The 24,860-nt window shown below is 44.7% G+C and overlaps 1 protein-coding gene and 1 non-coding gene across 2 annotated transcripts; both read right to left on the bottom strand.

Annotated features, from left to right (window-relative positions):
• Positions 1–1,748: 1,748 nt before the first annotated feature.
• bud23 (BUD23 rRNA methyltransferase and ribosome maturation factor) lies at positions 1,749–24,860 on the bottom strand. Its single transcript, XM_033026173.1, has 12 exons — positions 24,769–24,860; positions 23,365–23,402; positions 22,412–22,507; positions 21,451–21,533; positions 19,488–19,584; positions 17,831–17,927; positions 17,375–17,425; positions 14,275–14,360; positions 12,992–13,037; positions 11,287–11,345; positions 3,155–3,244; positions 1,749–2,364 (listed from the first exon to the last, which is right to left on the bottom strand). The coding sequence occupies exons 1-12, from the start codon at positions 24,814–24,816 to the stop codon at positions 2,310–2,312; spliced, it is 846 nt and encodes a 281-aa protein (XP_032882064.1). The 5' UTR covers positions 24,817–24,860; the 3' UTR covers positions 1,749–2,309.
• On the bottom strand, positions 5,771–5,901 carry LOC116976587. The gene has a single exon (XR_004412993.1).

The following is a 24,860-nucleotide window of genomic DNA, read 5'->3' on the forward strand; positions in this document are numbered from 1 at the left end:
TAAAATTGGACAGTCAGTCAGCAGAGAGACCAGGAAGGATTTTTACCCAAAACTTGGTTCTGTATAGAAGACAGACACAAAATGCAGGAGAAACTCAATGGGTCAGGCAGCATCTCTGAAGAAAAGCAATAGGTGAAGTTTGAGGTTGAGACTCTTTATCAGTCATCTTCCAGTTCTGCGTTGTTAGGTTGATGACCAGTAAACTATCCATTTATCTTACAGCCTTCCTTGCAAGTTTATGGAACTGTGGACACACACTGCTAGATCCGTCTTTCTCTGCACTTTTAACAGCCTGGCATCATGCGTATTCTTTTGCATTGTGTACCCTCCCCCAAGTGATACAAAGAGTGGTGGGTGTATGGAACGAGCTGCCAGAGGAGGTAGTTGAGGCAGGGACTATCGCAACATTTAAGAAACAATAGACAGGTATATGGATAGGGTAGGTTTAGAGGGACATGGGCGAAACAGGCAGGTGGGACTAGTGTAGATGTTGGTCAGTGTGCGCAAGTTGGGCCGAAGGGCCTCTTCCACGCTGTACGACACTGACTCTCCACATAATGTACCAGTGTAAATTCGCCCCTTCATAAACTGAGAACTTTTGACCGCAATGGAAACAAAAATATTATTAGCTTATGATCACTACCATCTGAACACTCCCCTGCGGCTACTCCTGTACAAATTCCTTACGTCCTTAAATTTATTTCGGAATCTAGTTTCATTTCCTAACATTAAACCCAGAACCATCCCTTATCTTGTTGGGAGCATGCCAAATACTCACTAAAATGTTTTCCAGAATGCATTAAGAACTTTTTGTATGATATCCTTTAGACAATACTGATTCAGTTATTATTAGAAAAGACACTCCCCTTTTTATTGTTGGCTATTATTATTTTTCCAGGTACATGTTTGCCCACTTCCTACTTTATCCTCTGATTGTTTGGGGATAAAGAAGCAAGTTTATTTGTTCATCCTAACATTTTAACCTTACTCTATAAGTGAACTGTGGTCTTTATCGGAACTAAGAATGCCACAAAGCAGTAGTTCCTATTTATTGTGCAGGAAGGAACGGCAGATGCTGGTTTAAACTGAAGGTTGACAAAATAAAAAGCTGGAGTAACTCAGCAGGTCAGACAACATCTCTGGAGAAAAAGAATAGGCAATGTTTCAAGAAGGGTCTCAACTGAGTCGCTGAGTTTCTCAAAAACTTTTTTTAAAAAAGTATTTTTCACTCTCCTGCAATATGGCTTGTACACTCTGGAATTTAGAAGGATGAGCGGGTATCTCATTGAAACATATCAGATTATTAGGGGTTTGGACACATTAGAGGCAGGAAACATGTTTCCGATGTTGGGGGAATCCAGAACCAGGGGCCGCAGTTTAAGAATAAGGGGTAGGCCATTTAGAACTGAGATGAGGAAACACTTATTCACACAGAGAGTTGTGAGTCTGTGGAATTCTCTGCCTCAGAGGGCAGTGGAGGCAGGTTCTCTGGATACTTTCAAGAGAGAGCTTGAAGGGGCTCTTAAAGATAGCGGAGTCAGGGCATATAGGGAGAAGGCAGGGACGAGATACTGATTGTGGATGATCAGCCATAATCATATTGAATGGCAGTGCTGGCTAGAAGGGCCGAATGGTCTACTCCTGCACCTATTGTCTATATTTATTATCTTTAAGTCCAGTCTCATTAACAACAGGAATATTACAGGTGCATGAATGAGGACTTAAAATAAACGATCATAAGGAAAGTAAAGGACAACATTTTACTCAGACCAGACCAAAACAAATATAAACCAGCATAAATTTAATACATCACCAGATTAAAATGTTCAACTTAGAACAGTAGGCAATCAATACATGATGTTTTTTACATAATGATGTCGGCCAATTTCTCAAACTTGAGAGCTGGTAAGTCAATCGGTAAATAGTCAGAGTTGGAAGAAAGCGACACCTTTTTCTTGTGCAAGGTCAGTTCTTTCCTGATGCGAGGCAGGGTTCGTTGCGTTTGACCTCGAGATGTTTGTTCAATAAGTGGACAGCTGAGATGGTCAACAATTCTGACAACCCATTCCATCAAAAGGCATGTAGGCAGCAGTGTAGGAAGTGGGAGCAGGCTATGTTCAAACTGTGTATGATTCACAAAATTAGTGAGTCGCTTTTAATGGATCCTCAAGAATGGAAACCTCATTCTCGGTGAATGGGCTGGGTCGGTATGGTTGTCACCCCTGGAGCTCCTTGCAGGGTTAATAGCGTGTGTCAGATTCTAGATGTTAGAAAATCTGCTGCAAATTAAACTCTCGGCTACTGGCTTCCTAAAACCGAGTCTTCCTCTTCCTGCCGGTGTATTTTGTGTCAGTTCGAACCGTCCTGGGTGGGTGAATAGCAGTAGTTAAAATTCTCTACAACAAAGAACCGTACAACTTCTAAACTATATCTTCAATGAATGGAAAAACATTTTATAATGTCCTTCCGAGGTAATACATCAAATATTGTTGCAGGGTTAAAAAGTGTACACAAAGTATTAGAATGGACTGTCAAGTGGAACTAATATTAACACAATTAGGACTGGCTGAATGGCCTAATTCTTTGCTTAAGTTAATTGATTTTAAGAGAAAGCAAGCCCTGCAGACAACGCGGATCTCGAGTTGCCCACTCCAACACATAGAAGCAACTTACTTCCTCTTCTATGGAGAAGATGCATCCTATCACACTGTAACCACTGAGATTGGAAACTGTTCCCCAAGCGTGCTTCCAGATGTTTGTGATTTAACGGAAAGAGTTTTTATTTGCCTTTGTGGTGTAACTAAGAGGAGATAATGCTGAAACAGCCATTAGTGGGCTTCTATGCTGAAAGCAAAGCAGTGGTATTGAATTTCTTCAGGTCCGATGCATAAATCAATGAGCAACTGCACAAGAACAAGTTTGAAGAAGCAATAGCATTTTAGGATGGAGCCACCACCACCACCTCCACAGTCAGTGCAGGAGCAATCCTATTCTCAGTTCATGCACCAACAAGGGTGCAAGGACGTACAAAGATCCTGCCAATTACTTAGTGGTTCAGCACATTAAGCAGACCAGGGAGATTTTGTCGGGGAGCTAAAGTTTCAGTGAGGCTCTCGTTACATGCAGTGAATGGCTCAGCCCACAGTTCTCTCACCTTCCTTGACGCCTTCGACGCTCCTTCTTCTCCAGAATCCAGTCCCTGCTTCCCTTCACAGATTTCCCTTTCATGTTCTTAAATCTCAACCTGCGGAAGAAGGCTTCATTCAACATGATTGGAACCAAAGTGCTCAGCCAAGGCTTAAGTGAAGGTACACAAAAATGCTGGAGAAACTCAGCGGGTGCAGCAGCATCTATGGAGCGAAGGAAATAGGCAAAGTTTCGGGCCAAAACCCTTCTAAGGCTTAAGTGAACTCCTTCAGGATTTGTTTTAAGAGCATAGCTACGTATCTGCAGCCGACTTATTCCCGATTTTCTCAGATGGGATTCCACCTTCCCTGACCTATTCCTCCAATCAAGAATACTGCGGATTGGTCTGAAATTCCCCATAGAGATGGAAACGGAATACTACAGTTTGCCACACGGGCTGAAAATGAACATTTCCCCAAGTTCCCCCTTCACTGGCAACAGCAGCAGTAGTTGGCCCTGGTTCTACAGACCCTGCTGGCAGTCAGATATATTACTGGCCATTAAACAAAATCACTGAAAGCCAGTTTGAACATAGAAACATAGAAAATAGGTGCAGGAGTAGGCCATTCGGCCCTTCGAGCCTGCACCGCCATTCAATATGATCATGGCTGATCATCCAACTCAGTATCCTGTACCTGCCTTCTCTCCATACCGTCTGATCCCTTTAGCCACAAGGGCCACATCTAACTCCCTCTTAAATATAGCCAATGAACTGGCCTCAACTACCTTCTGTGGCAGAGTATTCCACAGATTCACCACTTTGTGTGAAAAATGTTTTCCTCATTTCGGTCCTAAAAGATTTCCCCCTTATCCTTAAACTGTGACCCCTTGTTCTGGACTTCCCCAACATCGGGAACAATCTTCCTTAAACTAGCCTGTCCAACCCCTTAAGAATTTTGTAAGTTTCTATAAGATCCCCCCTCAATCTGTATCCCCACCATTCAGATAATAGTCTACTTTCCTGTTTTTGCCACCAAAGTGGATAACCTCACATTTATCCACATTATACTGCATCCGCCATGCATTTGCCCACTCACCCAACCTATCCAAGTCACCTTGCAGCCTCCTAGCATCCTCCTCACAGTTAACACTGCCCCCCAGCTTCGTGTCATCCGCAAACTTGGAGATGTTGCATTCAATTCCCTCGTCCAAATCATTAATTGTAAATAGCTGGGGTCCCAGCACTGAGCCTTGCGGTACCCCAATAGTCACTGCCTGCCCTTGTGAAAAGGACCCGTTTCCTCCTACTCTTTGCTTCCTGTCTGCCAGCCAGTTCTCTATCCACATCAATACTGAACCCCCAATACCGTGTGCTTTAAGTTTGTATACTAATCTCTTATGTGGGAACATTAGGGTCAGAGAGGGATATAGTGTGGAAACAGGCCCTTCGGCCCAACTTGCCCACACCGGCCAACATGTCCCAGCTACACTAGTCCCACCTGCCTAAGCTTGGTCCATATCCCTCCAAACCCGTCCTACCCATGTACCTGTCTAACTATTTATTAAACGTTGGGATAGTCCCAGCCTCAACTACCTCCTTTGGCAGCTTGTTCCATACACCCACCACCCTCTGTGTGAAAAGGTTATCCCTCAGATTCTTATTCAATCTTTTCCCCGTCACCTTGAAGCTATGTCCTCTGGTCCTCGATTCCCCTACACTGGGTGTGTGGATATACACAATCTCTAGGTTTTGATTTATTACTGTCATATGTACCAAGGTACAGTGAAAAGCTTTGTGTTGCATGCCATCCACACTGATCAGATCAGATATACCATACAGATACAATCAGTTAAAACTCAAATAAAGGTGGCTGGAGGGTCATCAGTCTTACGACCTCTGCTCACTTTAGAATGTTTCTTGTCACCTTGTATACCACTAGTCCAGTTTCAGATCTAATCATGTAAACCCTTTGCATGGTTTTGCAGATAGATCAGCCATGATTGAATGGCGGAGTAAACTTGATGGGCTGAATGGCCTATTTCTGCTCCCATCACTCTGGCGTTACCCATTCAGCACTTTGCTCTCTGCCTTGCCCAAAGACACCGATTCACGCTGGAATATTTTGACGTGCGAGTGTCCTCTGTCAAAATGCCTTTTCCTCATAAATAAGGCGTCAAGGGACGGAAGCCGCCTCAGGCAGCACATTGTACAGTGCCAGATTTCCCTGCGGTATAAATTAGGCTGCCTGTAAGGATACATCTTGATAGAGCACCCAGCACCTGTAGATGTACCATTCATCTTTCAAACCTATATTCAATTAAGAGCTTCCTACAGGGATCACCAATAATGATCGGGAGGAAGAGGGCCACCACCCATGATTATTATTGGGAGAGCTGGGGACTGGTGTTGCAGCTGCTCCTTGCAAAACAAACTGGTCCCTCTGGTCGGCACAGCTTCATGACACGCACTGAGGATGAAGCAACAGTATGAAGGCCAGTGCCTTACTGCCTTCCCCCTGTCACCCAGAGGTGGTGGGGAATGGACCTTGTCCATTGAAGGCTTCCTCCCACAGGTTGGGAATTTGAACTGAACCATTGAAGGGAGCTCCACATTTCTTTTATCCAGACGGCGTCAAGCTCACAAAATTGTAAGAGGCAGGAAAATGTGGCAACCGGCAGCTCACGGCTGCCACAACGATAGTCCTCAATTGTTATTGGTTTCTCTGTAACAGACAGGGAGAGACTGTAACCCTTCCTGCTTTGCTGCGAGAAACCTGAACGTAATAATCACCAAAGATCCTATAGCAAGCAAGATAGATCACTCGACGAAAAAGACGTAGTACGGTCATGGGCAGATTCACGGGTAATTTTCGGCCCCATTTCCGTAACCGGCTTCCGCACCAAAGATCCCATAAGATGCTAGTGCGGAGACGGGAGCCGGTTACGGAAACATCCTCGTAAAAATAAAAATTATTTGGGTAAAATCTTCTCATTTTCAGAATTATAATTTATTAACACAAACTGTACCCCCGCAACGCTGATTACACTGCGAGTCGGGTCGGGTTACTGAAATGGATGAAATAAAGGCCCTTTCCGCTCCGTTGCGTACTACACGTCAGCCCATTGCATTTAGAAGGAGTGGTCTATCTTGCTTGCTTTAGGATCTTTGGTAATCACCATGCTGACCCATTCACGCCTTCAAAAATATTGTGCAACTTTATTGCTCTGGTCTATAAAAAAACACGCCTTTTACAAACATCGAAGCAACCCCATAATTATTGACCAGATACATAGATAGATGGAGAGATCAAAGAGACCAACAGGAAGTATCTGAACGGTGAGAAGCGAAAATCTTTAGTGTCAATACTGTGCACGGCATGAACAAGGGACTGATATATGATCTCTTTGCACTGCATAAATTGAGCATTTAAAGCAAAGATCTCAGAGCTCTAATATCTTTGATTTAAAGTGTCTCAGAACAGTCCAATGAGCTGTGGTGCTTTTTAATGGTTCAATGGCGCATTTATTGTCATGTGCTAAGTGCTAACACAGTGAATTACTTTTCTTTACAAACTGTCCAATAGAGTATTGTCATACACTCCCCCCTCCAACAGAAATAGTCTACTGAGGCTGCATGCAAGAGGCGCCATGTTTTGGCGACAATCTTCAAATTCCACGCACTAGCTCTTATGAATATAATATAATATGGCTGGTGGCACTCAACAGCCTGGGACTTGCCTGTTCCAGGCAAGTCCCAGGCTGTTGAGGGCCACCAGCCCAGGCACGGAAATCGCTGTGAAAACATGTGGGGGACACAATATCTTGGCGGCCACACACGCGCACACACGCGAGGCTTCGGCCGTGGGGCTTGAATCGGCCCATTTGCGGGGTGTTTCATCGGCCGGCGGGGGCCTCAACATCAGGAGCCTTGATCGCCTCGATGCAGCAGTGTGATTTTAAGCCGTGACGGGCACAGAAAGGCCCCGCGAACTGGCCGATTCAGCCCTTAGAAAGCAGCTGATGACAAAACATGGGGGGGGGGTGGGATCGTCCCCCACCTCTCAAAGCAAGGGAGGGGCACTGTACCCCCCAGGATTTCTGCCCTTGCACCAGCCATCTCCTTCCTTGTACGCCACGTCCCTAGCCTCGCCCGTCCACCTTTGTTCCCCGGTAGAGCCTCCCTCAGCCGGCCATGAGGGGGCGCAGTTTGCCCAACCTCAGCAGGCCCGTGCTCCAGGATAACTGCCACGTGGCGCACCATGTAGCTGCCAATTTTAATTAAACCAACACTCACAAAGGACGTTGCGATTACTGATTATTACTGTGGGCGGGAAATCCGTGATTTGTGTTTGGTGCCCAAAAGGGACCAGTTTTGCATCGGAAATTCTGAAAAAATATTTTCAATTCGGCCAAATGGCCAGTTCAGAACTGCCCCTGTACCCAGCAAATAACCTGTGACCCGCAAATTTGAAACTGCTCAGATATATCTTTCCCCGATTCCAGGGTTCAATATAACTGAAGAGACTTGTTTGTCACAACCACAGACCTCTGTGGGTACGGGTACATGGGTGAGAAGCATGCTTTAGGGTGTTCAAGTTTAAAAGAATGATCCCAGGAATGAGTGGGTTAACCTATGATGAGCGTTTGTCAGCACTGAGCCAGTACTCGCTGGAGTTTAGAGGAATGAGGGGGGGACCTCATCGAAACATACAGAATATTGAAAGGCTTGGGTAGAGTGGATGTGGAGAGGATGTTTCCACAATTGGGAGAGTTTAGGACTAGAGGTCATAGCCTCAGAAATGAAGGACGTGTTTTTAGGAAGGAGATGATAAATTTATTTAGTCAGAGGATTGTGAATTTGTGGATTTCTTTGCCACAGAAGGCTGTGGAGGCCTTCGGCGGATATTTTTAAGGCAGAGATAGATAGATTCTTGAATAGTACGTGTGTCAGAGGTTATGGGGAGAAGGCAGGAGAATGGGTTTAGGAGGGCGAGAGATAGGTCAGCCATGATTGAATGGCGGAGTAGACTTGATGGACCAAATGGCCTAATTCTACTCCTATTCCTTATGACCCTCTCTTTCTCCTGCTGTGTCCTGTTGCCTTACGGTGCTCCTCCTCCCTCCAATAATACTTTTCCCTTCGATTTTACATAGTAACTATCTTATCCCTTCATCGAATAGCACGTCTCCATTTTGTTCATCTCCATTATCGGCCATGTCCTTGATTTCTCAGAATGAACTGCCCATGTTGGAGTCTTGTACTTTGTCACAAGCCACTTGCTCCGGTGATAAGGCCTATAATTCTTCCATTGGGACGACAGATGGCACAATGGGCTAAGTGTTCGGCTGGCGACCGGAAGGTAGCCGGTTCGAATACCGCTTGGAGTGCATACTGTCGTTGTGTCCTTGGGCAAGACACTTCACCCACCTTTGGCTGTGTGTGAATGTGTGTGAATGTGTGTGAGTGATTGGTGGTGGTCGGAGGGGCCGTAGGCGCAGATTGGCAGCCACGCATTCGTCAGTCTGCCCCAGGGCAGCTGTGGCTACAGAAGTAGCTTACCACCACCGAGTGTGACTGAGGAGTGAATGAATAATGCGATGTAAAGCGCCTTGAGTATTAGAAAGGCGCTATATAAATCCCATCCATTATTTTCCATCGCCTAATTCAATTGTTTTGCACTCCTGGCGCTCAGTTAATATTCAGTAGCTGTTGTTTCAAGTGTCAATGCATTCTCATCTTTCAGGCTCCACGGGTTTTATATGGTTCCCTGCTTTAATGCTGGCTTTGAAGTTAGCATCATTTTTTTGACTCAACTTCCATCTCAGTTCTGATGTAGGTTCTCAACCCCCCCCAACATCTACACTTCCTTTGACAACACAGATACTTCTCAACCCACTATGTTAGAGTGTCATCGATTAATACAGTGTGAAAAACAGGCACTTCAGCCCAACTTGCCCACACCGGCCAACAATGTCCCAGCTACTCTAGTCCCACTTGCCTGCACTTGGTCCATAACCCTCAAAACCTGTCCTATCCATGTACCTGTCCACTGTTTCTTAAACGATGGGATATTCTCAGACTCAACTACCTCCTCTGGCAGCTTGTTCCATACACCCACCTCCCTCTGTGTGAAAAAGTCACCTCTCGGATTCCTATTAAATCTTTTCCCCTTCACCTTGAACCTATGTCCTCTGGTCCTCGATGTTCCTACTCTGGGTAAAAGATTCTGTGCATCTACCCGATCTATTCCTCTCATGATTTTGTATACCTCATCCTCCTACGCTTCATGGAATAGAAACCCACAGCCTACTCAACCTCTCCCTATAGCTCACACCCTCTAGTCCTGGTAACATCCTCGTAAATCTTTTCTGTATCCTTTCAAGTTTGACAATATTTTTCCTATAACATGGTGCCCAGAACTGAACACAATATTTTCAATGCGGTCTCACCAACGCCTTATACAACTGCAACATGACCTCCCAACTTCTATACTCAATACTCTGACTGATGAAGGCCAAAGTGCAAAAACCCTTTTTGACCACTGTATCTACCTGCGACTCGACCTTCATGGAACCATGCACTTGTACTCCTAGATCCCTCTGCTCTACAACACTACCCAGAGGCCTACCATTTACTGTGTAAGTCCTGCCCTTGTTCGACATCCCAAAATGCAACACCTCACACTTCTCTGTATTAAATTCCATCAACCATTCCTCCGCCCACCTGGCCAATCGATCCAGATCCTGCTGCAATCGTTCACGACCATCTTCACTATCTGCAAAACCACTAACTTTTGTATCATCAGCAAACATACTTTTATATCATCAGCAAACATGCTAATCTTGCCCTGTATGTTCTCATCCAAATCATTGATGTAGATGACAAACAGTAACGGGCCCAGCACCGAACCCTGTGGCACACCACTAGTCACAGGCCTACATTCTGATAAGCAACCTTCCATCATCACCCTCTGCTTCCTTCCATGGAGCCAATTTGCTATCCATTCAGCTATCTCTCCTTGGATCCCATGAGATCTAACCTTCCAAAGCAGCCTACCATGCGGCACGTAGTCGAATGCCTTACTGAAGTCTATGTACACAACATCTACAGCTCTGCCTTCATCAGTCTTTTTGCTGACGTCTCCAAAAAAATCAATCAGATTTTTGAGACACGACCTCCCGTGTACAAAACCATGCTGACTTTCCCTAATCAGCCCTTGCCCATCCAAATGCCTGTATAACCTATCCCTCAGAATACTCGCCAGTAATTTACCAACTACAGATGTTAAGCTCACCGCCCTATAGTTCCCAGCATTTTCCCTGCAACCCTTCTTGAAAAGAGGCACAACATTTACCATCTGGCACCTCTCCTGTATTTAAGGACATCTCATAAATTTCTACCAGGGCTGCCGCAATTTCCTCTCTAGTTTCCCCTCAATGTCCTCGGATAAATCTGATCAGGCCCCAGAGATTTGTCTACCTTCAAACATGACAGTACCTTCTCTCTCTAATTACCCTTTTCCCCTAATGTATTCATAAAATCCTTTGGGATTGTATTTTATGCTACCCGCCAGAGCTATCCTGGCCCCTTTTTTGCTCTTCTGATCTTTTTTAGTCTGCGTCTTAGTTCCCGAAACACCTCCAGGGATGCACTTGATTCCAGCTGTCTATACCTGCCCCATGCATCCTTTTTATTCCTAACCAATGCCTCCATATCCCTCACAGCCAAGCTTCCTTACGTTTGCCTGCTTTGTCTTTCACTCTAATGGGGACGTACACATCCTGAGCTCTCTTCAGAACACTTTTAAAAACATCACACTTGGCCGATGTTCCTTTCCCCTCAAATAACTTGCTTCAGTCAACTTGAGCGAGACCTTCTCTCATATCCTCAAAGTTGGCCTTTCTCCAGCTGAGCATTATAACACGTGGACCCTCTCTGTACCAATCCATAACTATCTTAAATGTTCTTCCAGCAGATTGTTTTTCACGTTTCAAGCTATATCTTGCAAACCTCCAATTTATTTATACCTATCTAATCTCCCCTCAAGCTTCACATTCGCACTACACATCTTTCCCGAAGTTCTTATTAAATTATGCTAGGTTGGCAATCATAAGTTTAAGATTTTTAATTTTTGACTCCCATTAGTGCAAACATTATACCTGGCATTTGTGAACTGCACTTGATTCTTTGTCTCGTCTTCCTGTTGTGATCCAAGGCCCTAAGCAAGGAACAAGAGAACAAAATACAAATTTGACAATACTCTCGTTGGAATACAAATCAAATTCATACAGTGATCTGAAGGCAAAGTACCAAAAACAACAGACCCTCAAGATCTAAGGAAGAGGGCACGTAGCATGGAGGAGGAAGGATGTGAAAGAAACCAGTGAGGAGATGGTGTGTGTATAAGGAGACCAAATAAGGAAGCCGGGAAAGGGGAAAAACAGGGTGCAAATGTTTTTTTTAAAAAGACATCTATCTATATATTACTAAAACTGTTTGTTTGTATGTGTGAGCGTGAGTGCCTGACGATTCAAAACTCCGTCAAAACGGTACACAATAGCGCTACAATTTTTGGCCCACCTTACTCACCAATGTCCTGGGATAGTGGGTGGCGGGGTGTGTGCGCGCGTGGGAAGGGTGTGTGCGTGGGGAGGGTAAGTGCGTTGGGGGCACATGGGGGGGAGGAGGTGTGGGTGTGCGTGGGGGTGTGTGGGGGGGGGTGTGTGCATGGGGGGGGAGGTGCGGTGCGCGTGGGGGGGGCGGGGGGTGCGGGAAAAAACTATTTTCCTCTGCCTGTACATGATTCACACCCCTCCATCTAAAAGCCACTTAAATTAGACTTTAAACATATTTAGTACAAGTGTTTAGTATTTATACTAAAAGAGGCGGAACCCTTCTTCCGACTTCTCAGGAACCACAGGCTGGATGCCAATTTTCTGCCCCAATAAACTGACTAGACCAAGAACATTCAGCACAACATTCTCTTCCATCATCCAAGTGTAACTGATAACATTCCACCAACTCGCAGTTATTAATTGATACGATACAACTTCAATTATCCCAGGAGGGAAATAGCCACAGGGAAGAAAGATCTCCTGTGGCGTTCTGTACTGCATCTTGATAGAACCAGTCTGTTGCTGAAGGTGCTCCTCAGGTTGACCTGTGTGGGGATGAGCTATATTGTCCAACATTGTCAGGTGCTTATGAAGAACGCCGTGTGATGACAATCATAATATAGCTCCCTCCCCCAGTTGGAGAGCCCGGTTATTATCGGGGGGGGAGGAGCCAGGCTTCTGTCAGACATCTCCTCCCTGCAGAGATTTACTTTCACTGGTTAAAACCTACTTGGAAAGTCTTCGTTTAGTTTAGAGATGGTGTGGTAACAGGCCCTTCGGCCCAACTTGCTCATGCCGCACAAGCTGCCCCATTTACACCCGTCCTACCTGTCTGTGTTTGGTCTATATGCCTCCAAACTGTTCCTAATCCATGTTCCGGTCCAAGTGACTTTTAAATATTGTTAATTTTACACAGGCCAATTAACCGACAAACCCGCTTGTCCCTAGGATGCGGGAGGGAGCCAGGGCACCCGGAGGCAACCCATGCGTTCACAGGGAGAACGGGCAATCTCCACCGAGCAGCACCAGAGGTCAGGATTTGTGGTGACCTAATAATCTCTCGACATGGTTAGAAATGTTAATTCCACAGCGGGCAGACATTATTGCACATTTAATAGAAAGTCTTTGGGCAACAATTTTAGGCAAGAACCATAAACGTGAAAACATTTCTTACTGTGGAAGTAGCACAAATACAACCTAGAACATGCACAAGTCCATAAACCCCAGTGAAATAAGACAGCAAAATTACCAATGGCAGCTTTCCAGGCACTCCTGCGAACAGGCACAAGAAGAATCTAAGAGAGATAGAGTTAATAATTAGAACTTTCATCGGCACTGGAGAAAGAATATCTGCTTATGTATAGCATATCATGTACTTAATGCATTCTAAGGTGCTGCAAAGGAAAAAAAAAAATGCTTTTGAAGTGCAGTAACCGATCACAGAATAACCACAAGGTTCTCTCTAATTCCCACCCGCACAAGAGCTGACCCCGTGAGATCAGCTAACTCAAGAGATCAGATCTGGGGTAGACAAAAGTGCTGGAGAAACTCCTATGGAGCGAAGGAAATAGGTAACGTTTCGGGCCGAGACCCTTCTTCAGACGCATCTGCAGTTCCTTCTTAAACATATCAGATCTGGGCCCCACTTGTCCAGGTGACTCCGCAGCTGATGGAGCCGCCGCCTCACAGTGCCACATTCGACCCTGAATGTGTGACCGTGTGGGGTTTGCACGTTCTCCCTGTGGCTGCGTGGGTTTCTTCCGGGTGCTCTGGTTCTCTCCCATATCCTAAAGATGTGCATGTTTGTCGGTTTAATTGACTCCATTGAAAAGAAATACCCTTAATGTGTTGGGATTGGATGAGATAGTGGGATAACAGAGAACCAGTGTGAATGGATGGTTAAGGGATTACATGAACACAGTGGTCTGTTTCCATGCTGTATATCTAAACTAAACTCAATCGAATTAGGCCATGGACAAGGTGAACGTTCTCAGCAATTTCCAATAGATTATGAAGATGCCGGCCTTTTACAAGCTTTACAGACTTTTACATTATAAGTGTCCAACATAAGATACTCTACACCAAACATAAAAGTTAGTCTCGTTCATCTGTGCCGTTCAACCTTTAAATAAAAATGCTGGCAAAAATATAACCTGAGGTGACCCGTTAAGCAAACAAATGTCTGTCGATACACAGGAATAAAACCAAGCAACCGCAGTGGTTTAGTTAAGTTTCATTTTGAGATACAGCATGGAAACAGAACCTTGAGTCTGCGCCACCCATTAATCATCCATTCACACTGGTTCTCTGAAATCCCACTTTCTCAACTACTGCCTACGCAATAGGGGCATTTTTTATTTCAAAGAGGCCAAACAGTACAAACTTCGTACAGACAGCGCTCGTAGTACGGGTCAAAACTTGTCTCTGGCATAATAAAGCAGCAACTCTACCGCTGCGCCACTGTGCTGCCCCAAACGTTCTTTGAATATTGGTGTTCCAGTGGGAAACACAAGCTGATACTCTGATACTCACTTTTTTGCTTTATTGCTGTTGGGATAATCCACCACCACACCACCTGTGAAACCAGCCTTCATGGCCTGTGTGGAGATCAAGTTCATCTAGAAATGGTAAACAAAAATGAAGATTTTACCCGTTTTGATCCATTCTTCCTTTTAGTAATCCCAGATAAGAAAAATAACTTTCCCTGGAGATGCCTTTCCCAAATGATGGTGTGGGACATCAGCACATTACACAACACATCTGCACAGAAGGCTCCCGACCCAAAACATCGCACATCAATTCCCTCCCCAGATGCTGGCTGACCCACTGTGATGCTCCAACACTTTATGTTTTTGCTCAAGATTCCAGCATTTTGCAGCTTCTTGTGTATTTTGTGTTTTATGACTGTTGGCAGATCAATTTCCTTCCTGGGATATCACAACATATCCACACCTACATTGATTACTGTTCTGTCAAACGTGGCCACTTTTGACAGAGATATCGAACCAAGGGCTGGCCTGTCAGTTGTGTTGGTTCAGGCTCAAGTTAAAGATCTCAGAGTGCCTACTCAATCTATTGCAAGGAACGCTTATGCCTATATTAGTTACATGTTTTCTGACCTGTGTTTTGCTCTGAATCTTTAACAAATTGTTAACAGGCCACAATAAAACAAAATGCTGAGACGCAAGTATCTCGTGGCACCTCAACTCCAGGAGGAAAATCACCGCGGACTGCAATCCAAACACGAGTAACTCGGCAGGTCAGGCAGCAGCGGTTGAAAGAGAAATAGTTCATGCTTCAAGTCTGGGATGATGGGTCCCAAAGCTGAAACATTCATTGTTTTTCTTTCTACAGAAGCTACCTGACCAGCTGAGTATTTACAGAATTTTGCTTTTCATAAGAAAGCTTTTCATTGTACCTTGGTGCACGTGACAATAAATTAACCAACTAATTTTATATTTTGAGCATCAGCAGTTTTTTTTGTTTGATGCAATCCAACTACACCTTCTCAACAACCACACACGTACATTTGTAATGGGCTTTCCAGATGACAATTTCAAGTGGGAATCTTCTCCTTCGAGACTCCTATCCACATACCTGTAGACCCAATTCAGGCCAACTAACTCAGAACAGAGAACTCAACTGGTGTGGTATTCCGTTAAACATCAGCCGATTACTGCAGAAACTAGAGCAACAGTGGCGCAGCTGGTACAGCCACTACCTCCCGAGGCTGGAGACCCGGCTTCAGTTCGGACCTCAGGTGCTGTTCACCTGGAGTTTGCACATTCTTCCTGTGATCGTGAGGGTTTCCTTTGGATACTCTGGTTTTATGGATGGATTCGAAAGACATGTGAATTGGTAGGTTAATAGGCCCCTGTAAATTGCCCCTCTCAATGAAGCAACAGAAAACCAAAAGTTGTTCTCAGCAACTGCTGATCAACTCAAGTTTAGAAGTTTACAGTGGCGTAGTGGTAGAATTGCTGCCTTACAGCGGCAGTGGCCCAGGTTCGATCCTGACTATGGGTGGTGTCTGTATGGAGCTTGTATGTGGGTTTTCTCTGGGTGCTCTGGTTTCCTCCCACACTCCAAAGACGTATAGGTTTAGAGGTTACTTGGCTTTGGTAAAATTGTAAATCATCCCTAGCGTGTAGGACAGTGGTGTTGTATCGGGTGATCGCTGGTCGGCGCGGACTCAGTGGGTCAAAGGGCCTGTTTCCACGCTGTATCACTAAAGTCTAAATCTCCACAGTTTGAATGATCTAACAAATTACAAATTAATATTAAAAACATTGCTTGTGATCTTGGACAACATCTATAAACACCAAGAGAACACAGCCAGAAAGAGCAGCATCACCAAACTATAATTAACGTGTGATGACAGGGTGCTGAAACTCCACCCAAAATATTCTGGATGTACCATGACATGAGGTCATTACACTCTTCCAATGTCCTGCAGATAGAAACAAAAGCAATTTGCTAAGAGCCATTCTAAGCTTGACGTTGTGGTCCATTTCTTTCTCCAGCTGAGTACTAGCACAGCACACTGTGCAAACGAAAGGGAAGGGAAAACAATGAGGATCCAGATATTCTAAAAACATACCACACAGGAGGAAGATACACAACTCCTATCACGGGAGCACAAAAAACTGCAGATACTCAAATCTTGAACAAAACACAAAGTGCTGGAGGAACTCAGCAGGTCAGGCAGCATCTCTGGAGGAAATGGACAGAATGTTTTGGGTCGGGACCTTTCATCAGACATCCTATCACAGTTGTGCCAGTTCCTTGAAAGAAAACCCGTTACCCGTCCCTTCCCCTCAGCCCTGTAAACAAAACGCCGACTTTTCACATCCTTATTGAATTTATTTTTTAAGTTATTATCCAATTTTCTGGCAATATTCTTACAGACAGGGCAAAACAACTTGAAGAAAAATGTGTATTCTGCTTGCTGCAAAATACTTTAGCAAGGCAATAAGACTTGACTGATGAGCTCTATAGTTTAATAGCTCAAAGACATTGACCATATAAGATCAGGTGGAAAAAGTGGACTGGGATGAAGTGTTGGAGTGGTGTTTACATCTAGAAGGCTTGCCAGGGGTAACTGCTCTCCTGAATAGAAGACAGATGAACACCAGGGATCCAAGATGACTGTAAACGCCAGTGCAATCAAACATAATTACTTTTAAATACTAGTGTGCAGGAAGGAACTGCAGATGCTGGTTTACACCGAAGATAGACACAAAATGCTGGAGTAACTCAGTGGGACAGGCAGCATCTCTGGAGAGAAGGAATCGGTGACGGGTCACCAGGGTCTCAACCCCAAACATCACCCATTCCTTCTCTCCAGACATGCTGCCTGTTCCGCTGAGTTACTCCAGCATTTTGCGCCTATTTTTAAATACTGTTAGACTTGTAATGTGATGATTCAATCTGGGTGAGCCCACACAACATCACTCTGTCAAATAATCACACAAAGCACCGGTCACAAACTGTACATGGATTACAATTTCAATGAGCATGCTGAATTTATCACACAACGGTCATCATGATTATCTGTACAATGAACTGGGGAAAATATGCACAGTATATGTTGGATGTCAAGTGCCATGATTTTAATGTTGCAATAACCAACCTGCTCAGAGTTCTCAGGATAAAACTGAAACACGGCTCTTGCTCCTCGCGCCTGTTAAACAAACAGATTAGATCAGTAAACTGTCCAGCAGGCCACATGATATAACATAATTGGTTCACAGTTCCATCAGAGTAAACCACAACAGCACCAACAAGAATTAATGGGGCAAATTCTCCAAAAGCTTCCACACCAACCTCCAAATGGATCTCCACAGGATGAAGTAAATTCCATACTATAATTCGGCACAGTGGCGCAGCGATAGAGCTGCTGCCTCACAGCACCAGAGACCCGCATTGGGTTTTCTCCGGTAGCTCATACTCCAAAGACGTACAGGTTTGTTGGTTAATTGGCTTGATAAAATTGTCCCTTGTGTGTACGATAGTGGGGGATCGCTGGTCAGCGTGGACTCGGTGGGCCAAAGCGCCGTATCTCGAAACTAAACTAAACAAAGCTTACCAGACAGGCATAGAGAGAGCTGAAGAACTTGTAGAGCCGTTTCGGTGGGTGATGACTCTTCTTATCTGCATTACACAACCACTGCAGAGCGGAAATACTAAAGGAAGGAAAAGCATATCATCAAATTCATTGTTTCTACCTTTCATGCTCTTTTAGGTCTACCAACTCTTGTCTCATCTGTCGGGTATTTAAGATTGAGAGTTTAGCTTCCAATTAAATGAATGTTAGTCCAAAATCCACTAGACAGAAATCAAATTTTCTGATAATTGATGTGATGTAGGTTGGGAGTAGACAAGCTAGAATAAAACAGATTTAATATACTCAGTTTGGTTTTAGAATTGTTGCCTTACAAGTCAACTAAGAGCTTTGTTCAAATATGATGCAGTTGCTAAAAATATGGATGGTTACAAATAGCAGCTATGTAATAGAAAATCAAAAGGTACCCAGAAAAGTGCTTCTGGTATCCAAATTCATCCTAAGCCTCGTTCACCCATCACCTATGTTTGCTGACACACAGTTTAGTTTGGAGATATAACCCTTCAGCCCACCAAGTCTGCGCCGACCAATGATCCCCACACATTAACACTATCCCACACACACCAAGGACAATTTACAATCATACCAAGCCAATTAACCAACAAACCTGCACGTCTTTGGAGTGCGGGTAGGAACCAGAAATTCTGGAGAAAACCCACGCAGGTCATGGGGGGAACATACAGACTTGATATAGACAAGCACCCGTAGTCAGGTCTCTGGTGCTGTAAGGCAGCAACTCTGTCGCTGTGCTACCTTCAGAATCAGAATCAGTATGCTTTATTGTCATTGCATGTGTCACATACAACGAGATTACTGTGTCTCTCCATTTAAAAGAACTTCAAACATTCACATACTCATACTTTTTACACTCCCTCCCTCCCCAAACCCACCCATGGATTCACATTTACATAAATTAACACTCTTACCTTGCTGCCCAAGCTAACAGTTAGGTGGCTATAAACTTCTCTTTGCTTGCAAATCCCTTCATTACTTCATCTCTCGCTATCTCTGATATTTCCCAAGAATTCTTCGCCAGTCTGGTCATCATTTTCTACATCCCCATTTTGCAGTTATTCCAAAGGGAAACCATGTCTTCAACTGCCTGACCCTTGAGTTTGGGAATTGTTATCATAACATCCCCAAACTTATTTCTCTTACTATAAATAACACCCTCAAAACCACATCTTTAACCAAACGTTTGGGTCTTGTCTTAGTACTTCCAGGTGGCACAGTGTCACATTTTCTGTAATATTGCTACTGTGAACTTCCTGTAGACACATTAAATCACTAAAATCACTGCACTAAATCAGTGTGGATGTGATGTTGTCATTGGGATAAAAGAGACTTAATAGAAATCTGAATTGGAGTTTGCAGAAGGGTCATGACCCAAAACGTCACCTATTCCTTTTCCCCAGAGATGCTGCCTGACTTGCTGAGTTACTTCAGCTTTTTGTGTCTATCTTAATTGATTTTAGGACTTGCATGCAATGCTTTCATTGTATGCATCAATTCCTTTCCCCGAAACCTTTTGTAGCTAGTGATAAAAGAAGGTCTGCCACCCATGTTTCAAACTGAAGTGTGCAAAGAGACAATGTCAGTTCCCCACAAATCTCTCTTTTACCTGATGCAGCCATCAAAGGAGCCGGGTCGGAAAGGCATACCCGCACCCATGTCGCCAAGAATAAGATCACCTTCTACCTCTCTCTCCAATGCAACATCTGTCAGGTAAAGGACACAAGACAAACTTAGGGCCATGCTATGCAGAAACAGCAGATCCTATGGCAATGTTTAAGAAACATTTAGACAGGTACGTGGATAGGATAGAGAGACATGGGCCTAATGCAGGCAGGTGGGACTATTATAGATGGGACATGTTGGTCAATGTGGTCTAAGTTGGGCCGATGGGCTTGCTTCTACGTGGAATGACTCTATGGCTGTGAGCAGTCACCTAATTATTTCAGGACATATTCGACACTGATCACAACAAAAGTAACGTTGCCTTAGTTTTCTTTCAAAGATACAGTGTGGAAGCAGGACCTTCGGCCCACCGAGCCCATGTCGACCAGAAATCACCCATTCACATGCTAGTCCTATGCTACACACTCGGGACAATTTCCAGAAGCCAGTTAACCTACAAACCTGCATTCTTTGGCGGGTGGGAGGAAACAGGAGCACCCGGAGAAAACCCACGCGGTCACAGGGAGAACGTACCATCTCTGTATAGACAGCACCCTTAGTCAGGATTGAACTCGGGTTTCTGGCACTGAGAAGCAGCAACTCCACCGCTCGTCACTGTGCTGCCCTAACATCTTAAATATTTTAAATTATTTTTCTGGCTGGTTCCTTAACCTTTCAAAATGTTTCTCTGCCAAAAAATGGTGTTAGAGAATATTCCCTACATAGCAGTCCTTCAGTTTACAAGGTTGTAAACATCCTAAAATGACCGACAAAAATAGGCCATTCATCATTTTAAACTGCATATTTTCCCAGTCTAATCCAACAACTGTTAATTTCTTATTCTTAACGCGCCTCCTTATCCGATTCAACTGGCCTAATCGCGAGCCATATCCTTAAAATTCCAAGCATAGACGGCGATCATTTCGCTGAAGTTACGTTCAGTCCGCTTTGGCCTACACCATCTCCTTGTTGCCAAACATTTTAACGTCCTTTCCCATTCCCACACTGACCTCTCTGTCTTGGGCCTCCTCCACTGTCAGAGTGAGGCCACACGCAACTTGGAGGAACACCACCTCATATTTTGCTTGGGCCGCTTACAGCCCAGCGGTATGAAAGTTGATTTCTATAATTTCATATAACTCATGTATTCCTACCTTTCCCCCCTCCACCCTAGTCGTCCTACTAGTTGCACTGTTCGCATTCTTGGATCGCTCATTAGCACATCTTCCCCAGCCAACAATGCGTCATTAAGCACTCCATCCTTCCAGAGGACATCTGCTGCCAGCCCTGATTTGATCTGGTAATTTTCTCGCCTCCACCCTCCCACCTCTATCTGTCAGAATGACGGGATTCCACCCGAAACGTCACCTATTGCTTTTCTCCAGAGATGCTGCCTCTACCCGCTGAGTTACTCCAGCATTTTGTGTCTATCTTCCTTAAAATTCGTATTTGTGCTCACTTTTCAAACACTTAAACATTAAATGCAGTCAAACATCACATGCCTGCACAACCACAGAAGATGTCACATCCAATCTGGTCAAGAATCCCATTTGCTCTTAATTTTAATACACTTCTAGTCCTAATCACTCCTCAGGCTTACGAAAATACTTTTTCAATTCAATATATAGAATACATTTCACCAACATATTTAATTGCAGCACACATTTTTGGATCCTGACCTTTGCACACACTTTCTTTAGAACCCTTCATTGGTACAACCAATTTTATTCCCTCATTCATTTATACTTCTTGCTATGTGTCTTCGAAGTCTGAACGCCGAACTGTCATCTCTGTACTCTGAGCAAGAGACTGGAATACACTGATAAAATGAGGAGTGACAAAAAGAGAGCCCTGCGCAATGGACAACACTAAACCAAACTGCAGCAGGATTGGATAATATCACCTACCAAGCATGGCTGGACTGATATCCACACCAACCCAGTGATGTCCTTCTTCAGAGAGGTAATCCCCACTGAGTCCCGATCCACATCTAGTAAATAAACAGAAATGGTAACTAAGAACTAAAATGGTACGTTTTATTTTTTAAAAATGGTCATTCCTCACAACATGAAAACCAATTCTGCAGTTAAATTTCAGCAGAAATTTTGATTTTGGTTTCAATTATTTATTCTTTTTGGGAGTGCAAGTGACATTATTGTCTTCTATTTCAGGCATAAAAGGCCCCTGTCCGGTATAGAACAGTCTGAATTTCAACGTATCCCCATCTTGTTCAGCTATTCCACATCAGCAGCTCACGAGAAGCTGCATTTCCACCTGGAGTGGTGTGAGGAGGCCAGCTCTTCATTCCACACCACCATCATCTCTCCCTCTATAGTAACAGTATTGTTACAACCCAGCGGTAATATTAATTTCTCTAACTTCAAGTAACCCTCACTTTCCCCCACTCTCTCCATCCCTCCCCTACCCTAGTTCTCCCCATTGTCACCTTCCCCTCATGTAGCAATGTACATTTTGTTGATCATCTCCTGCTTGGATCTGTTCTTTACATGTTCTTTGTACCCTATCCTTATCTCGTTTCCCTCTCCAACTAACTCTCAGTCTGAAGAAGGGTCTCGACCCGAAACGCCACCCATTCCTTCTCTCCAGAGATGATGAGTTACTACAGCATTTTGTATCTATCTTCGGTGTAAACCAGTATCTGCAGTTCCTTCCTATACTAAAGAACTCATGCACTACTACTCCCAGATGCCCAGTGAAGAATGAGCCAGAGAAGCAGGTTCCCAGTCAGTCCATTCTGTGGAAATGCGAGAAGCAAAAATAACAAGAATAAAGCATGAGGAACTAACCAGCAGAATTTCACTTAATATTCAATGATTTCACCAGACTAAAGTTTCAGAAGATTCATACCCAACGTCCAGAAGGAAGCAAGGTTGATCCTCTGGTAAATTCAGTAGCTCAACAGCCCTCTCTGACATATGCGCCTGGATTGTAATCATACGCGTGCTGTGAAAAGGAAGAAACCACAATTTTATGAAGTAACTGGTTTGTTCTTGTCAATTGGCGATACGAAGTAACGTCGCAACAAAGGTGGTAGGTTTCCTACCATCATGATGCAACAATGATCCAGTTGGGATTTAAGAAGGCGGCGACATTCATTGTACAGACCTGGTGCCTGACCATGCAACATGGCATGCCGGATTGTAAACACTGATCCGCACTCCAATAACACAACCACCACAGGTCCAGGACAAGACATCAGCTCTCTTTACAAGTCTATTAACATCTATAAAACCCAATATTCCCTTCTTGTAATTAGGCTGTGAAGGTCAAGTCAATGAATATTTTAAAGTTGGAGATTGGCAGACTCTTGATTAGTACGGGTGTCAGAGGTTATGGAGAGAAGGCAGGAGATTGGGGCTGAGAGGGAGAGATAGATCAGCCATGATTGAATGGCAGAGTAGACTTGATGGGCCGAATGGCCTAATTCTTCTCCTATCACTTATGATCTATGATCTCATCACACCCCAACACCAATCTGCTGCAATCAGTTAGCACACTGAAGGGTGAGAATCACCCATAGGATCAGCCAGAGTTCCCCAGTTCAGAGTTGAAGAAGGATCCCAAGATGAAATGTTCTCCAGGGACTCTGCCTGACCCGCTGAGTTACTCCAGCACTTTGTGTCTTTCCACAGTTTAGAACCACGTCCCACTACTGCCAATCATTTTTTCAGAAACTATAAAACATTTAATAAATGGAGGTTCTGAAATACCAATGCCCATTAAACATATTTCATGGGACAAAAAATTGTACACTATTCAGTACTAACTTCATCAATGATAAGAGCAACAGCTGTACTTACTTCTGTGTATACTTTTTCGCCTCTTCCTCATTGTAAAACTGAAAGAAAAGTTTAAATATCATCAATTTATATCTTTCCAGAATTTGAAACCTGACCAACGTACAAAGTAACATATTAACACTAAGAATAAGACATAGGAGAAGAATTAGGCCATTCGGCCCCATTAAGTCTGCTCTGCCATTTGATCTATTTTTCCCTCCCAACCCCATTCTCCTGCCTTCTCCCCGTCGACTTTGACGCCCTTACTAATCAAGAAACACGATGTGGTCCTGGCAGGAAGGTTTACAAGTTCATGATCGTTAAACAAGCTCTTCATACGATGCACACAGGCACTCATTTACACCAAGGTCAGCAGATATACCAAGGTATGCTCTTGAACGCAAGATAACACAGCACTTGGAGACACCAGCATTCAGAACTACTCTCAGACATTGACGGTACTAAGGGTGGGGAGGGACTAGCAAACCCCTCACATGGGAAGAGAGGGGGGGGGGGGGATCCAGGAAGATGAATGTCCAATATGGCAGCACAGGGTGGAATCCCCACTGATGCCGGTGGGAGGGGGTTCTTCCCACTGGACAAATATTTGGGCAAACAGCTCTCAGTGTCACTGCATTGCACAGTTGTCATCCCAGACACTCACTTTCTCCAGGGGGACAGGGAAAGAGGAGTAGACTTCACTTTTATCGTTTTCGGTACTGTGGAGCAAGACTATCCTGGGAGAGGGCAGGCATATATATCCCTTCAACTGCACCCAAACTCCCTTCAATTGTACCCTCTCCCAATGAATCCCCTCTTCCCTCCATTTACACTCCACGATCCCAGCACCTCTGCACTCACCCACCCCTTCCACGTTACTCACCCCTCCACCATTCCCTCTGCTGCCCCCTCCCTTCCACCTTCAGCCTCCTCTACGATCCTCTCCTCAATCTCATTCAAAGTCACCCCACTGCCACGATCCTCTCTGCCTCGCAGCCACCTCCACCACGATCCCCTCCCCTGTGCACTCACCACTCCACAATCTCGACACCTCCCCCCCTTCCAGTAAGCTGTCCTCTCCTGGCTCTTCCTCCCAACCCCATTGATATCTCATCCCTCTCCTCCTCTACTATATTCCACGCTCTCCTCCACTATTGCCCCCCCCCCCCTCCACCATCTCCCCTCCCTTTTTACCACCATCATTCCCTCTCCTCCATCACCAAAGTCCCCCCTCTCCTCCACCATCGTTCCCTCTCCTCCATCACCCCCTCTCCTCCACTCAGATCCTCCACGATCCGATCCCCTCCACACACTCCCTCCTCCACAACTTTCAATATCATATATATATATATATATCCCCGGCCCTAAGCTGTCCTCTGGCCCTTCTCCCCATACTTTCCCATCCATTCTATCCCATCCCATTACCACTTCAGGTGGCGCCCGGTGCTCGGGCCGTCCGCCGCGACTCGTCATCGCCACACGTCTGCGCCTGCCCCACTCGTAGCGTCAACCAAAGA

The sequence above is a fragment of the Amblyraja radiata genome, chromosome 8, assembly GCF_010909765.2.
Source record: "Amblyraja radiata isolate CabotCenter1 chromosome 8, sAmbRad1.1.pri, whole genome shotgun sequence".
Classification (NCBI taxonomy): Eukaryota; Metazoa; Chordata; class Chondrichthyes; order Rajiformes; family Rajidae; genus Amblyraja; species Amblyraja radiata.

What these genes read in the sequence shown, in the direction of transcription:
- bud23 (XM_033026173.1), bottom strand. Translation starts at nt 24,816, where the DNA reads ATGACGAGTCGCGGCGGACGGCCCGAGCACCGGGCGCCACCTGAAGTG. An exon ending in ACCGGGCGCCACCTGAAGTG is followed by an intron (nt 23,403 to 24,768) that starts GTAATGGGATGG and finishes CTTTTCTTTCAG; the next exon opens with TTTTACAATGAGGAAGAGGC. An exon ending in TATCAGTCCAGCCATGCTTG is followed by an intron (nt 19,585 to 21,450) that starts GTAGGTGATATT and finishes TTTACCTGACAG; the next exon opens with ATGTTGCATTGGAGAGAGAG.